Source organism: Felis catus, chromosome A1 (assembly GCF_018350175.1).
Source record: "Felis catus isolate Fca126 chromosome A1, F.catus_Fca126_mat1.0, whole genome shotgun sequence".
NCBI classification, from domain to species: Eukaryota; Metazoa; Chordata; class Mammalia; order Carnivora; family Felidae; genus Felis; species Felis catus.
Window position 1 is genome coordinate 47,627,075 of NC_058368.1, and position 15,518 is coordinate 47,642,592.

General features: G+C 36.7%; 1 protein-coding gene across 8 annotated transcripts in view; it reads left to right on the plus strand.

Annotated features, from left to right (window-relative positions):
• PIBF1 (progesterone immunomodulatory binding factor 1) overlaps positions 1 to 15,518 on the plus strand; it is a 207,355-nt gene that overhangs the window by 137,676 nt on the left and 54,161 nt on the right. For 7 of the 8 annotated variants that reach the window (XM_045054215.1, XM_045054221.1, XM_045054219.1 and 4 more), the window contains exon 14: positions 3,671 to 3,773. In XM_045054215.1, coding sequence (XP_044910150.1) covers positions 3,671 to 3,773 — 103 coding nt within the window. Of the gene's footprint in view, positions 1 to 3,670; positions 3,774 to 5,025; positions 5,251 to 15,518 lie in introns of all 8 variants that reach the window. The other variant, XR_006595575.1, reaches the window with a different exon arrangement.

Consider the following 15,518-nt stretch of genomic DNA (forward strand, 5'->3'; position numbering starts at 1 on the left):
ATTTTTGTTTGTGTTTTTTGTTTTTGTTTTGTTTCTGTAACATCCATAATCCATGGGCTAAATGTGTCATTTAGGGCAATCTAAGAACCTTAATACTTAGTACCATTTCTGAAATGTCTGTGAAGAAATGTGTTCTGCTGTCTTTACAATGACTTAGACGTAAATGTTTTAAATGTGATCAGTGCATCAATTGGAGACCAGTTATACCACCATGTCTTCTACATTATAAATATTATGTATCATAAGTGATACCAACATTCATAGTAAAAGTCACAGTCATTCTTGTCAGCATCAGTTCTTAGAAAGTTTTTCTCAATAAAATAGTTCTTTTTTTTTTTTTAAATATTTATTTACTTGAGAGAGAGAGAGAGAGAGAGTGTCCTGGGGGCCAAGTGGGCCTAGGGGTTGGAGTAACCTGTGCCCATAGATACACTCCTTAGTTACCGGAGTGGGGCTTTCAAATCCATTTGTTCCTTCCTTGGCTGGAGTCTTTATAGGGGGTGGCAAGGGCTAAATGCAGGGCCACACAATTTCCTTGTGGAACCTTATTTCTTTCCCCAATGGTTCTTTTCTCAGGGGGCCTGTCGAGGGCAGTTCCCCAACAGACAATTCCCCAGCTACTTTTATTAAGGCCAAATTACATAAAAGCAGGAGTACAAGAAGCTTCACTGTCGGTGGGCCGCCCTGCAGTCCCAATCCGTCCACCCCCCCGGGCCCTGCCTTCAGGCTGGTTGGATAGCTCAGCTTCCGGCAAGAGAGCGTGAGCTGGGGAGAGCAGAGAGAGAGGGAGAGAGAGAATCCCAAGCAGGCTCCGCACTCAGTGCAGAACTCAGTGCAGGGCTCGATCCCACAAACCGTGAGATCAAGACCAGAGCCCAAATCAAGAGTCAGCTGCTTAACCGACTGAGCCACCCACGTACCCCTCAATAAAATAGTTCTATATGCTAGTAATCAGAACAGTATAGAACACATTAGGAGCATTTTGAGGCCTCGTAAGATAGCTCCCTTCTATTTAAAGTTGATTTTCCTCAGTCAGAATCCCCAACCAAAATCAGGGCAATTTTTAGTAGAAGGAGGTAGCCCTGGTATTAGGGCTTAGGCACCAGCATGTCAAGAATTTCTCGAATTCACTGTTTCATATCATGTGATATTTTGCACTGATAAATGGTATCACACCATATCTGCGTAAGAGCATTATTCAATTCCCAAACAAACCAAAAAGCACCCAAACCAAATGAGCTACTTGCTGTTATTAAACGTGATGTCTTCAAGTCATTATCGTCTTCAGAATGTTGGTAATGGGTGACCTTTGCATCTGATTATTTTTTCGCATCCTTTTTTCTTTCATTGAATGTCATCCGCAACTGTTTTCTGTGTAGTAGCCTTTGATTGTGTTATTGTTCTATTCTGAGCATGGCACAAACATGGTCTGTACCTTCAACATCCATTTACTGAGAAATTAACTGTGTACAAAAAGACCCTCATCTTTCTGTGGGAGACTTATTCCTAACATTTATGAAGGATGAGGAAGAAAATGAAAATATGAGTGAAGATGACTCCAAGGATTTTTATTACCTTAGTAAAAAACAGAGTTAATGATATAAAATACTGATGTTTATGTATTAAAGCTGTAAACATAACATAAAATTAGCATTAAGACTTATTTGTAGAGATCTTATTTTAGGGTCAAATTTGAGAGAACTTGGCATATTTTAGATTGGGAGATAGAAAATGGGGTAGCCATAAACCGTAAACACCTGTAAAATCTGTAAAGGAAGAAAATAGATTAGTGGTTCCCTAGGGCTGGCAGGAGGCTGGGGAGCAATGCTAACAGGGAAATATTTCTTTTGTAATCAAAATATTCTAAAATTGGGTTACAGTGTTAGTTGTATAACTCTAAACATACTAAAAACCATTGAATTGAACACTTTAAATGGATGGACTTTATAATATGTAAATTACATAGCAATAAAATTATATGTCAGTAAAGCTGTATTTTATTTAAAAAAAAAAAAAAAAAGATTGTCAGGGCACCTGGGTGGCTCAGTCAGTTAGGCATCCAACTTCGGCTCGGGTCATGATCTCATGGTTCGTGAGTTTGAGTCCCGCATCAGGCTCTGTGCTGACAGCTCGGAGCCTAGAGCCTGCTTCAGATTCTGTGTCTCCCTCTCTGTCTGCCCCTCCCCAGTTCACACTCTATCTCTCTCTCTCAAAAATAAATAAATGTTAAAAAAAAATTTTAAATGATTGTCAAAAAATAAGGACTGTGTATTTTCTGCCTCTAACTTTAGCTGATTAAGACAAAATCTTATGCCAGTTGGAAAGATAGAAATTTAGAAATGAGCATATCTAAACAAACTCCCCAGTTTGCTGTATAAACTTTTATCAGAACTCATCTTTTTCATTTGGAATAATAACAAGGCCTTAGAAATGGATGTATAGGATGATGTTTAGCATTATTTTCAGAATTTTTTGTCTGCATTCCTTTATCCAAGATTAGGAAATATTTAAAAATATAATGGAATTGTTCCTGTTCCACATATAAATAAAATAATTTTCTTTAAAATGAAAATATTTTAGGGACGCCTGGGTGGCTCAGTCGGTTGAGCGTCCGACTTTGGCTCAGGTCATGATCTCACAGTTCGTGAGTTTGAGCCCTGTGTTGGGTTCTGTGCTGACAGCTCGGAGCCTGGAGCCTCCTTCGGGTTCTGTGTCTCCCTCTCTGTCTGCCCCTCCCCTGCTCATGCTCTGTCTCTCTGTCTCAAAAATTAATGAAAATATTTTATGCCATGTCATTATATAACGTCTTGGCCTCTCAGATTCCATAGCTTTTGCAATTCAGTAGATTAATTCATATAGAATATGAAAATATGATAAATAAGAAATTATTAATTTTTAGAATCACAGACAGGGTCTTTGGAGCAACATGTCTTCTCAACAGTATTAGCAGTTCTTTAAAGAATTCTACCACTTTTTTTTCCCCCTAGTTGTTAGGAGGAATGATTTTATAACTGAACTTTTTTTTTAATTGTGTCTTAAAAATGGAATTGGGGTATTTCATGTTTAATGTGATGTTAAATACTAAAGGTTACACTCTGTACAGTAAGCTGTGATCATGTGATAGTCAAAGGGTGATCTTTTACTACTGAGACATTCCCCATTTTTCATGCATCTTTTTCATCTCTACTTTCAATAGAAACTCTATTCAGTTGTTTTTTGTATTATAAAATGCATTAGGTTGTGTGAGGGAAACACTGAAGCTTTTCAAAGTGCAGGCTTATTATTGTTTCAACTAATTGCCTGATTTGTTTGTAAATGGGAAATTTTTATAAAAATGGAGAAAGCTGTAAATTGCTGTCTGTGGGCTTTTCAAGCAAGTATAATGTAACTCTACTTTTATAGCAAGGGCTAGAAGCCATTACTGCAGTAATCAATGTATCACAGTTATATTATTATGGAGATTTTAATGTTACTTTCAAAATTCTGTGCTGTTTGGATATTGGTCTTCCACTGTTGACACCTGATAATATTTGACTCCATATTTTTTCTGTAAATATTTAAGAATTACTAGGAAATGGTAAGTCAATTTTTAAGCACACAAACACATTTTTAATATCTTAGATAACATTCCTCTTTTTTAAGCATTAATTTTCTTACTTCATTCCGTTAGTGTCCACTTGGCAAGAAGAGTGCTTCAGTTAGAAAAACAAAACTCACTGGTTTTAAAAGACCTGGAACATCAAAAGGACCAAGTAACACAGCTTTCACAAGAGGTAAATAACTTAAACAAAAGAAACATATATAAAGAATCACAGTGTTCATTTTAATTCTCTGTTACTCCTTTGTCTGTCTTCTGAGCAGTTTTCAAATAAGCTGTTTGCTAGTACAAAATGATGTTACAACGTACAAAACTAACCTACTGTTAAAGCCTTATAAAACATCGTGCAGTGTATGGTAAAACTAAGATCAAAAAAGAGATTAAATGCCCAGACTAAATATAAATGCAGACTAGACAGGCGGAGCTTTGATTTCTGAGAGTATCAACTGGCAAAACGGGTTTGGCGATTTTAGGTGGCATTTTGAGTTTTTTAATAAAACCTCATCTTAAAAATTTTTTCTTAAATTTTAATTCCAGTGTGGTTAACATGTACTGTTATCTTAGTTTCAAGTGTACAGTATAGTGATTCAACACTTCCATACGTTACTCAGTGCTCATCAAAATAAGTATACTCTTAATCCCCTTCACCTATTCCCCCATCCTCCCCCACCACCCCCCCCCCACCCACTTCCCCTCTGGTAGCCATCTGTTTAAAACCTCATCTTTTAAAGAGATGAAAAATTGTCTTAAACACACACTTAACTTGGTATACTCTTAAGCTCTCAAATTCTTTGGTACATGATAGTTCCCAAAGTATCTTTTAAAACTCAGGCTCATATTTCTTATTTTCCTTAGCCTTATGTCATCTAAAAAAGATACATATTTGTACATGGTATTTTTTTAAATTTTTTTTTTCAACGTTTATTTATTTTTGGGACAGAGAGAGACACAGCATGAACGGGGGAGGGGCAGAGAGAGAGGGAGACACAGAATCGGAAACAGGCTCCAGGCTCTGAGCCATCAGCCCAGAGTCTGACGCGGGGCTCGAACTCCCGGACCGCGAGATCGTGACCTGGCTAAAGCCGGACGCTTAACCGACTGCGCCACCCAGGCGCCCCTGTACACGGTATTTTTAATCCTTTTACTTAACATCTAATTACATTTTTCTGTACTTCTGAAATTCAAGTAATAAAATAAGTATAACCAAAGATGTCACCTCATTAGTATTCCTTTTATTTCCTGAGTTTCAGCATAACAAGTTTTTTATGTTAATAATTTAAAACTTCGATCTTATAATAAAGGGATTTTTAGAGGCGTATATTAAAGACTATCAATACATATCATGTATTCTTTGTTTTCTGAAGGACCTGTTCATATTTACCTTTATAGTACCCTCTATTAAAATACTTTTAATAATGTGACATTAGGAGGATTTCTGTGCTCAAATTCCAAAAGACCAGAAATAACTTCCTACTATGGGACCCGACATAGAGTTACACTTGGGAGGGAAGAGTGTCGTGCCACAGCCAGCTCTGCCGGCAGGAGTGCGAGGCACAGCCAGATTTGGAGCATTTCTCGTGTCTGTGGAATAAATATTCCTACCGCGACTAACTTTGAGCTGCCAACATCACGTCACTGCACACAGAATAAAGGTACTCAGTAGCACACTGTTGCATATTGTCCCCACCATACAGATACAATAGACTTGGATAAACTGAAGAGCATAGATAATAGTAAAATAATTAAAAATCCATGACTTTGAAAATTTGTTCCCTTGGGGCGCCTGGGTGGCGCAGTCGGTTAAGCGTCCGACTTCAGCCAGGTCACGATCTCGCGGTCCGTGGGTTCGAGCCCCGCGTCGGGCTCTGGGCTGATGGCTCAGAGCCTGGAGCCTGTTTCCGATTCTGTGTCTCCCTCTCTCTCTGCTCCTCCCCCGTTCATGCTTTGTCTCTCTCTGTCCCAAAAATAAATAAAAAACGTTGAAAAAAAAAAAAAAAGAAAAGAAAATTTGTTCCCTTTTTTAAATAAAATTGATTTTACTGGGGCGCCTGGGTAGCTCACTTGGTTGAGCGTCGGGCTTCAGCGCAGGTCATGATCTCATGGTTCTTGAGTTCCAGCCCCACATCAGACTCTGTGCTGACAGCTTAGAGCCTGGAGCCTGCTTCTGATTCTGTGTGTCCCTCTGCTCCTCCCCCGCTCGTGCTCTGTCTCTCTCTCTCCTTCAAAAATAAATAAAAACATGAAAAAAAAAATTTTTTTTAATAAAATTGATTTTATTGGGGCACCTGGGTGGCTCAGTTGGTTGAGCATCAAACTTCAGCTCAGGTTGTGATCTCATGATTCATGAGTTCAAGCCCCACATCGGGCTCACTGCTGTTGGCATGGAGCCTGCTTTGGAACCTCAGTCTCCCCCTGTCTGCCTCTCCCCTACTCACACTGTCTGTCTGTCTCAAAAATAAATAAACATTTAAGAAAAACATGTCTTGATTTTAAAAATAAAATAAAATTGATTTTATTGTAAATTTAAAGTTTTTAATATTAGATGTATTCAGCTCACAAAATTCCTGAAAATTTACTAGTCAGCTGTCAGAAACTACTGTAAACCAGCACCACTACACCATGAAAGGATAAATAAATGATTACAGAAGCCAATGAGATGTTAAAGAAATTTCTGTTTGCTAATACATTATACATCACTCATGTTTGTTTTAATTTCAGAATAACCTATCAAACATTTCTAAAAAAAATTAAACTTGTCCATACTTGTATAGGTACATATATGCACGTCATAATATTACCTTAAAAAAAATAAATAAAACTACCTTCCTGAACACTTCAGTTCATTGAAATAGGAATTGTTTTTTAAGTTTATTTATTTTGAGAGAGGGAGAGGGAGATAGAGAATCCCAAGCAGGCTCTGCGCTGTCAGCACAGTGCCCAACGTGGGCAATCTCGCAAACTGAGATCATGACCTGAGCCAAAATCAAGAGTCAGACACTTTTTTTTTTTAATGTTTATTTGTTTTTGAGACAGAGGGAGACAGAGTGCGAGTGGGGGAGGGTCAGAGAGAGGGAGACACAGAATCTGAAACAGGCTCCCGGCTCTGAGCTGTCAGCACAGAGCCCAGTGCGGGGCTCGAACCCACAAACTGTGAGATCATGACCTGAGCCGAAGTCAGGCACTCAACGGACTGAGCCACCCAGGCGCCCCCATTTAAGGTAAGTTGTTGGCTTATATTGAGAAAAAGATTTAAATACTGAAATACATGTGATAGAAAATGCTATGATACCTAGAATTTGCTTTTAAATACCCTGTAAAAAGTGGGGGAAGGGCTCATAAATCAAAGGAAGGAGAATCTCAAAATCTCAATCATGTTTGGAGCTGGGGGAAGATTATATGTGGATCTATTATTCAATTCTGTACTTTTATGTACGTTTGAAAATTTTTCATAAGACATTAGGAGAAAGAATCAGTAACCGTATCTTAAAAATTTTATGGCTACCATAGTATATAACTTTTCCCTTAAGATTGAAACTAAAGTATTATAATTTGAAATATTCTGTCGATTTAACTGGTTTTTGCCTCACAAAAATTATACTGCTTAAATTGAAAATATATAAACTAATTAGCTGAAAGATGATAGTATTAGTACAGTCAGTATAACAACTGACTATTCATGATACGTGGTGAAAAAAATAGAGAAGGAAATTCTCTCAGGATCTATATTCTTTTAAACAGTTTAAATATTAAAACTAGCTTGGAATTTTGAGGATAATACACAGATAAAACAAATAACTAAAGCTAGAATTACCATTGTTAAATATGTTATTGAGAATATGTCTGAGATTAAACATAAATGAATTGCCAACATGAGAATGCTAAAAAATAGTCAAAATGAAAACAAATATTCCTTTTATAGTGGCTTTATTGAGGTATAGTTGACAAACACTAAGCTGCACATACTTAAAGTGTACAATATAATAACTTTTGACACATGTATACCTGTGGAATCACCAAAATGTGGATAATGAACACATACATCACCCCAGATGTTTCCTTGTGCCCCTTAGGAATCTCTCCCAAAATTCCCTATCCCCAAGATGGTCCTCAGGCAACCACTGACTTGCATTCTGTCACCATAGATTGACCATGTTTTTGATATTTTATATAAATACAGTCATAAAATATGTGTATATATTATATACACACACATTTTTTTGGTCTGACTTGTTTCACTCTGCCTAATCGTTTCAAGATTCACCCATAGCCCTTTTCATTGCTGAGGAACATTCCATTTATGGGTATACCACAGTTGTGCATTCATTCACCTGTTGATGGGCATTCAGGTAGTTTGCTGTTTTCGCCTGTGACAAACAATGCATATATGGATATCCATGTACAGTCTTTCTATGAACGTATGCTTTTGTTTCTTTTGGGTAAAGACCTGGGAGTGGATTAGGTGGATCATGTGGCTAGGGGTCTGCTTAATGTTTTAAGAAACTGCCAAACTGGTTTACAAATATTTGTACCATTTTACATTTCCACGAGCTGCATGCGAAAGTACTTATTCTTCTACATCCTTGCAAAGACTTGATACAGTCCGTGTTTTTAATTTTAGCAATTCCGATGGGTGTGCCATGGTCTCTCATTATGGTTTTAATTTGCATTTTCCCTAATGACTCACAACAGTGACCATCTTTTCAGATGCTCTTTGCCCTCTGCTCTCACTGGGAGAAGGGTCTTCAAATGTTTTGCCCATTTTATCACATTGTTTTCTTATTATTGAGTTTTGAGTATTATTTATTGATTTTAGATACAATTCCCTTATCAAATATGTGATTTGCAAATATTTTCTCCCACTCTGTGGCTTGTTTTTCCATCTCTTAAACATGTTTAAAGAGCAGCTTTTGTCAAATCCAGTTCATCAGTTCGTGCTTTTATGGACTTTGTTTTTAGTGTTATGTCTAAAATATCTTTGCCTAACCCAAGGTCACAGGGTTTTTGTCATGGTGTTTCGTAGTTTTAAGTCTGTAATCCATTTTTAGTTTATTTTTGTATTGTTTGCAAAGTATAGATTGAAATTCACTTATTTGCACATTGAAATCAAATTGTTCTCACATCATTTGCTGAAAAGACCTTGTTGGAAATTAGTCATAAATGTGTGAGTTTGTTTCTAGACTCTCTGTTTCCAGTTATCTAATTTGCCTGTCTTTATGCCCAGACCACACTCTCTTGATTTCTGAAGCTTTATAATGTCTTGAAATTAGATAGCATTGGTCCTCTAATTCTGTTCATTTCAGAGATTTTCAGTTATTCTGTATCCTTTGCATTTCCATATGAATTCTGTAATCATTTCTACAAAGATAAAAAGAAAAAGCTGGGTTTGATTTTGATTGGGATTGCATTGAATCTACAGATCAAGTGGGGAAAATTGACATCTTAATAATATTGAAATTCTATCCTATTAATTGGCCATATCCTGCTATTTTTATTCTTTAGTGTAAAAGTTTCACATCTTTTGACTAGTCTTTTTTTTTTTAAGTTGTTTTATTTTTTTTTTTTTTGAGAGAGAGAAAGAACAAGTGAGGGAGGGCAGAGAAAAGGTGAGAGAGTGAATACCAAGTAGGCTCCACACTTCAGCACAGAACCTGATGCAGGGTTCAAACTCATGAACCATGAGACCGGGCGCCCCTTGACTAATCTTAATGTTGTATTATGTTTTTCCATTCTTCTACTTTTAACTTCTTTATGTCTTTATAATTGTCTTATAGGCATCATATGTAGATGGATCTTAGTTTTTTTTTATCCATTCTAACAAAATAGGACTTTAATTGAAGTTTTTAGAATATTTACATTTGATGTGTCTCTTGATAAGTCTGTCATCTTGCTATTTGTTTTTTATTCATCCCATCTATTCTTTCTTCCCTTGTCCTTTTATTTTTCCCTGCCTTCTTTTGGATTAGCTGAATATTTTTGTCATTTTATATGATCTCATTATTGGTTTATTGGCTTGAACTCTATTATTACAGTACTTTCTTTATAGTATATATCTTTAACATCATCTCATTTCATTTACTACATCATGTATAGTTTAAAAGCCTTAAAATAGTATAGTTCCATTTGTCCCCCCGCCCAGCTTTTGTGCTCCTGTTGTCATATATTTTACTTATACATGTAGAAACTGCACACAACATTGCTATTATTTTTCTTTAAGCAATTGACAATTTTTTGAAGAGCTATAATATGAGGAAAAGATACTATATTTAACCAAATAGTTACCATACCTAGTGTTCTTTATTCCCTTGTGTAGATCCAAATTTCCATTTGGTATTATATTGCTTCTGGTTGATGTACTTCTTTTCACAGTACCTACAGAACAAGTCTGCTGGTAATGAAGTCTTTCTGCTTCTGTATGTTGCAGAAAGTTATTTCACCTCTTTTTGTTGTTTCTTGTTTTTATATGTCTTACTATTTTTAACAGAATTTAAGATTAAAATGTATTTCTGACAGTTATGTTTACTAAGGCAAAAAACCCCGGAAGTATACATTTAAGGGTTCACTCTTTTATGACAATAAAATTCACACATAAAAACTGTACAATTCAGTGGCTTTTGGTGTGTTTACAGCATTGCACTATCACCGCTATCTAGTTACAGAACATTTTCATTACCCAGACAGAAATCCTGTACCCATTAAGCAGTCACTCCCTATTCTCCCCTCCCCCCGAACCCTGGCAACCACTCTGTGCTTTCTGTCTATGGATTTGCCTGTTCTACACCCTTCTATAAATGGAATCGTGCAATATGTGGCTTTTTTTTTATCTGGCTGCTTTCATTTAGCATAATGTTTTCAAGATTCATTCATGTTGTATCATCTATCAGTACTTAATTCCTTTTTATGACTAAATAATATCCCATTGTACAGATGCATCATATGTTGTTTATGCATTCATCCATTGATGAACATCTGGGTTATTTCCACCTTTTGACTATTGTGAATAGTGTTGCTATAAATACTCAACTACAAGCATTATATTTGTCTACCTGTTTTAAATCTGTGGAGTAAACACCTAGGAGTGGAATTGCTGAGTTCATTTTTGTTTTACAAAGATAATTTTCCCAGGGTAAAAAAGTCCAGATTGGTTCTTTTTTCCTCTGTCTCTTTTTCAGTACTTGAAAGATGTTGCTCCACTCTCTTCTGGTTTGCATTGTTTCTGCCAAGAAATATGCTGTCTTTATCTTTGTGTCTCTCTAGGTAATGTGTCTAATGTCTCTAGAATTTTTTAAGATTTTCTTTTTTTCACTAGCCTTAAGCAATTTACGATGTGGTTGTTGTGATTTTCTTTATGTTTCCTCTGCTTGGATGTCTTCTATATGTGTGATCATCAGATTTGGAAGTGTTTCAGTCGTATGTCTTCATATATTTTTCTACCTTACCCTCTGTTTCCTTCGGACACTCCATTAGACATGTATTTATACCACTTGAAGTTGTCCTACAACAGAACAGATGCTCTTCTCTTCATTGTTTTCTGTTGTTTTCTGCCTTTCCTTTTGCATAATTTCTCTTAGTATGTCAAGTCCACTAGTCATTTCTTCAGTGTAAAATCTGCTGTTAATCTATTCTAGTGTTTTACGTCTCAGACATTGCAGTTTTCATTTCTAGTTCTCTTTTGTATCTTCCAGGTCTACTTAACCTTTTCAGACTTTATTTTCTTCAGTATAGGAAATACAGTTTCAATCACTATTTTGATATTCTTGTCTACTGGTTCTATTATGGTGGCTGCCACTTCTTGGTTAGTTTCAGTTACATTGATCTGTCTCATATGTGTCATATTATCCTGTGTTTTTGCATGCTTACTAATTTTTCACTGGATGACAAATGTGAATGTTACCTTACTGCTAAATATATTTGGATTCCTGTAAGTGTGTGTTAGCTTTGTTCCCCAACATGGTTAAGTTTCTTGGGAAAGATTTGGCCCTTTTAAGTCTTGTTTTTAAGCTTTTATAAGCAAAGAAACATTAATGCTCAGGCTACTTTTTTTGTCCCCTCCACTACTGAGACCAAAGTCTTTTGAATAATCTACCCCACGTCCTATGAATTAATAAGTTTCCTACTTTGGATAGTGGGAATAAGTAAATTCCTGGCCCATATGGTCTTCAGAAATTGTTCTTTCTAATCTTTTCAGTGGTTCTATCTCAGTCTCTGGTATTTTCTTTACACACATGCACTATTCAATGCCCAGGTGCATACTCAAGGGTGAATGTGTGTACATTTTCAGAGTTCTGTCTTTGTACAGCTCTCTTTTCTTCAGCACTCTGCCATAGGAACTGTAGCCAACTTGGTGTCTACATCTAGCAGCAGATCCTTAACTTAGGGAGTTTGGCAGGCTCTGCTTTGATTCCCTCTTCCTTAACTACTGCCTGGAAACTCTTTCCGTAGAGTAAACTGGGGCAACTGTAGGGTTACACTCAACTTGTTTGTTTCCTATATCTCAGGGTTCACTCTTCTTCATTGTTTGATGTACAGTGTCTTCAGACTGTTGTTCCATTAGTTTGTTCAGTGTAAAAGAGAAAAAATTATTGGCCTTTTTTGTATATATGTATATCACCTAATTTTCAAGAAACCACCAACTGGGTTAAATAAGAATGGAGTGTTCATAGGCAGTAATCTCCTTGATATCAGTCTTGGTGTTGTTTTTCTGGATCCTACTCCAAGAGAAAAAATAAACAAATGGGACTACATCAAGCAAAAAGCTTCTGCACAGCAAAGAAAACCATCAACAAAATGGAAAGGCAGCCTACTGAATGAGAGAAAATATTTAGAAATCGTATATCCAATAAGAGGTTAATATCCAAAATATATAAAGAATTCCTACAACTCAACACCAAAGAAAATCCAATTAAAAAAAATGGGCAAAGGAAAAAAAAATAGGGGAGCCTGGGTGGCTCAGTTGGTTAAACAGCCAACTCTTGATTCAGCTTAGGTCATCATCTCACAGTTCATGAGTTCAAGCCCCACATTGGGTTCAGGCTCACAGTGGAGAGCCTGCTTCAGATCCTCTGTCTTCCTCTTTTTCCACCCCTCCCCCCCTCAAAAATAAATAAGCGTTTTTTTTTTTTTAAAATAAGCAGAGGATATGAATAGACACTTTTCCAAAGAAGACATACAGCTAGCCAATTGGCACATGAAAAGATGCTCAACATCACAAATCATCAGGGAAATGCAAATAGAAACCACAATGAGATATCACCTCACACCTGTCAGAATGGCTAGAATCAAAAAGACAAGAAATAACAAGTGTTGGCAGGGTGTGGAAAAAAGGAAACCCTCATTCACTGTTGGTAGGAGTGTAAATTGGTACAGCCACTATGGAAAACAGTATGGAGGTTCTTCAAAGTATTAAAAATAGAACCACCATATGATCCAGCAATTCTACGTCTGGATATTTATTCAGAATATTCTGAATTCATGAAAACACTAATTCGAAAAGAGGTACAATATTCATTGTAGCATTATTTACAATAGCCAAGATACAGAAACAACCTAAGCATTGATCAACGGACGAATGGATAAAGATGTGGTCTATATACAATGGGATACAATTCAGCCATAAAGAAGAATGAAATCTTGCCATTTGCAACAACATTGATGGAACTAGAGGGTATTATGCTAAGTGAATAAGTCAGACAGAGAAAGACAAATACTATATGATCTCATTTATATGTGGAATCTAAAAAACAAAACAAATGAACAAACAAAACTCTTGGATATGGAAAAGAGTGTTGGTTGGTAGTGGGAGGGAGTCAGGAGATACAGACTGCTAGTTACAAAAAGAATAGGTCATGGCGATGTGGTGTGCAACGTGGTGACTAGAGTCAGTGCTGTTGTCATGCATATTTGAAGGTTGCCAAGAGAGTGATTCTTGAAAATCCTCGTCACACACACAGAAAATTTTTAATTAAAAAAATTTTTGTAACTTTTTATGGTAACAGATGGTGACTAGACTTATTGTGATGATCATTTCACAGTGTGTGCAAGCGTCAAATCCTTACATTGTACACCTAAAACTAACATAATACTGTATGTCAATATATCTCAATTTTTAAAAGAGAAGAAGGGGAAAAAAGGAGTGTCGATGTGGGGAAGAAGATCTAAGCTAAATCATAAAGCATGCCACATTACCATCAGACTTGTTAAGCCTCAGCTCTCTTGACTCTTGGCATTTGCTCTTACTTAATCTTTTTAGTCATTTAGTAAATATTTATCAGACTCCCACTATACTCCACCACAGATAACAAAAGAGTACATGTACATGTACATGTACTTAACATGTACAGTCTTGTTCACAAAAGCCTTGTCTTCTAGAATAAGCACTTAGAGATTCATCTGTTATAACTAACTTATTTTAGAAAAGTTGTCTAGAAAATGGAATATGCACAATCTCAAGTGACCAAATGCCAAGGTTCAGTTACCTGGATTTCTTTACATAGAAGCCATTGAGTGAAATCCAGGTAATTTGTTACAAAGCTTTAGATTGCTACATTTAAGAGAGATTTTTAAGATGCCTGGGTAGAATAAAGTAGAACTCTGTGTACTAACTTTAAAAGGTGTTCATAATGTATATTAATAAATTTTTTCCAAAAAGGAAAATTGCAGAATAATTTGTATTGTATTTCTCTGCTTGGCCTTTGAGTGTGTGTGTGTGTGTGTGTGTGTGTGTGTGTGTGTGTGTCTAGGGTGTGAAATTGTGTTTCTAAGCGTAGAGAAAAAGGAAGAGCTCACATAATATACACCTGTCATGCCAAGGGCACACAAATACAACTAGTCCTGCTGTATGAATATTAAAACATTTTATCAGAGTAAACTTACAGGGAAAGAATTCACAGAGCATATACCATCCCCAAGTTCTCTTCTCACAGAAAAGTGTGTTTAGACCTGGTGTGGGTAGTCTGGATGCACCACAGAAAGTGACCTGATAGAGGGGCTCCACACCAGAACATTGTACACACCTAAAGAGAAGGTTAGGGAACGTCTAATTGCCTAAGTAACAATGGGAGTGGAGCTTTGGGGGGTTATTATCTCTTTTAGCCTATTCTAGTAGAATAGGAAATGAGCCTCCAGGACCATCCATATTTGTCTCTCAAACATTAAACTGTGCTTACCTCTGAGATTGGGAGTTGAGAAGTACGGAATGACCAATTTATACCTTATGCATTTTGAATTGCTTGAATTTATTCTAACTCACATGGAATTTTTTAAGGCATAGATTTGGTGATCAACAATATCTGAATCATAGCAGGTATAAAGTAAATATTGATGCATTAGATAGATCATTCACATACCTTATCTACCAAACTTACGTAGATTTCTAAAGATGAAAATAAGAGGCAAAATTCTACTTTTTATTTTTTTTCAACGTTTATTTATTTTTGGGACAGAGAGAGACAGAGCATGAACAGGGGAGGGCCAGAGAGAGAGGGAGACACAGAATCGGAAACAGGCTCCAGGCTCCGAGCCATCAGCCCAGAGCCTGACGCGGGGCTGGAACTCACGGACCGCGAGATCGTGACCTGGCTGAAGTCGGATGCTTAACCGACTGCGCCACCCAGGCGCCCCAAAATTCTACTTTTTAAAATACATCTATATGGTATTGGCACAAAAACAGACACATAGACCAATGGAATAGAATAGAAACCCCAGAACTAGACCCACAAACGTATGGCCAACTCATCTTTGACAAAGCAGGAAAGAACATCCAATGGAAAAAAGACAGCCTCTTTAACAAATGGTGCTGGGAGAACTGGACAGCAACATGCAGAAGGTTGAAACTAGACCACTTTCTCACACCATTCACAAAAATAAACTCAAAATGGATAAAGGACCTAAATGTGAGACAGGAAACCATCAAAACCTTAGAGGA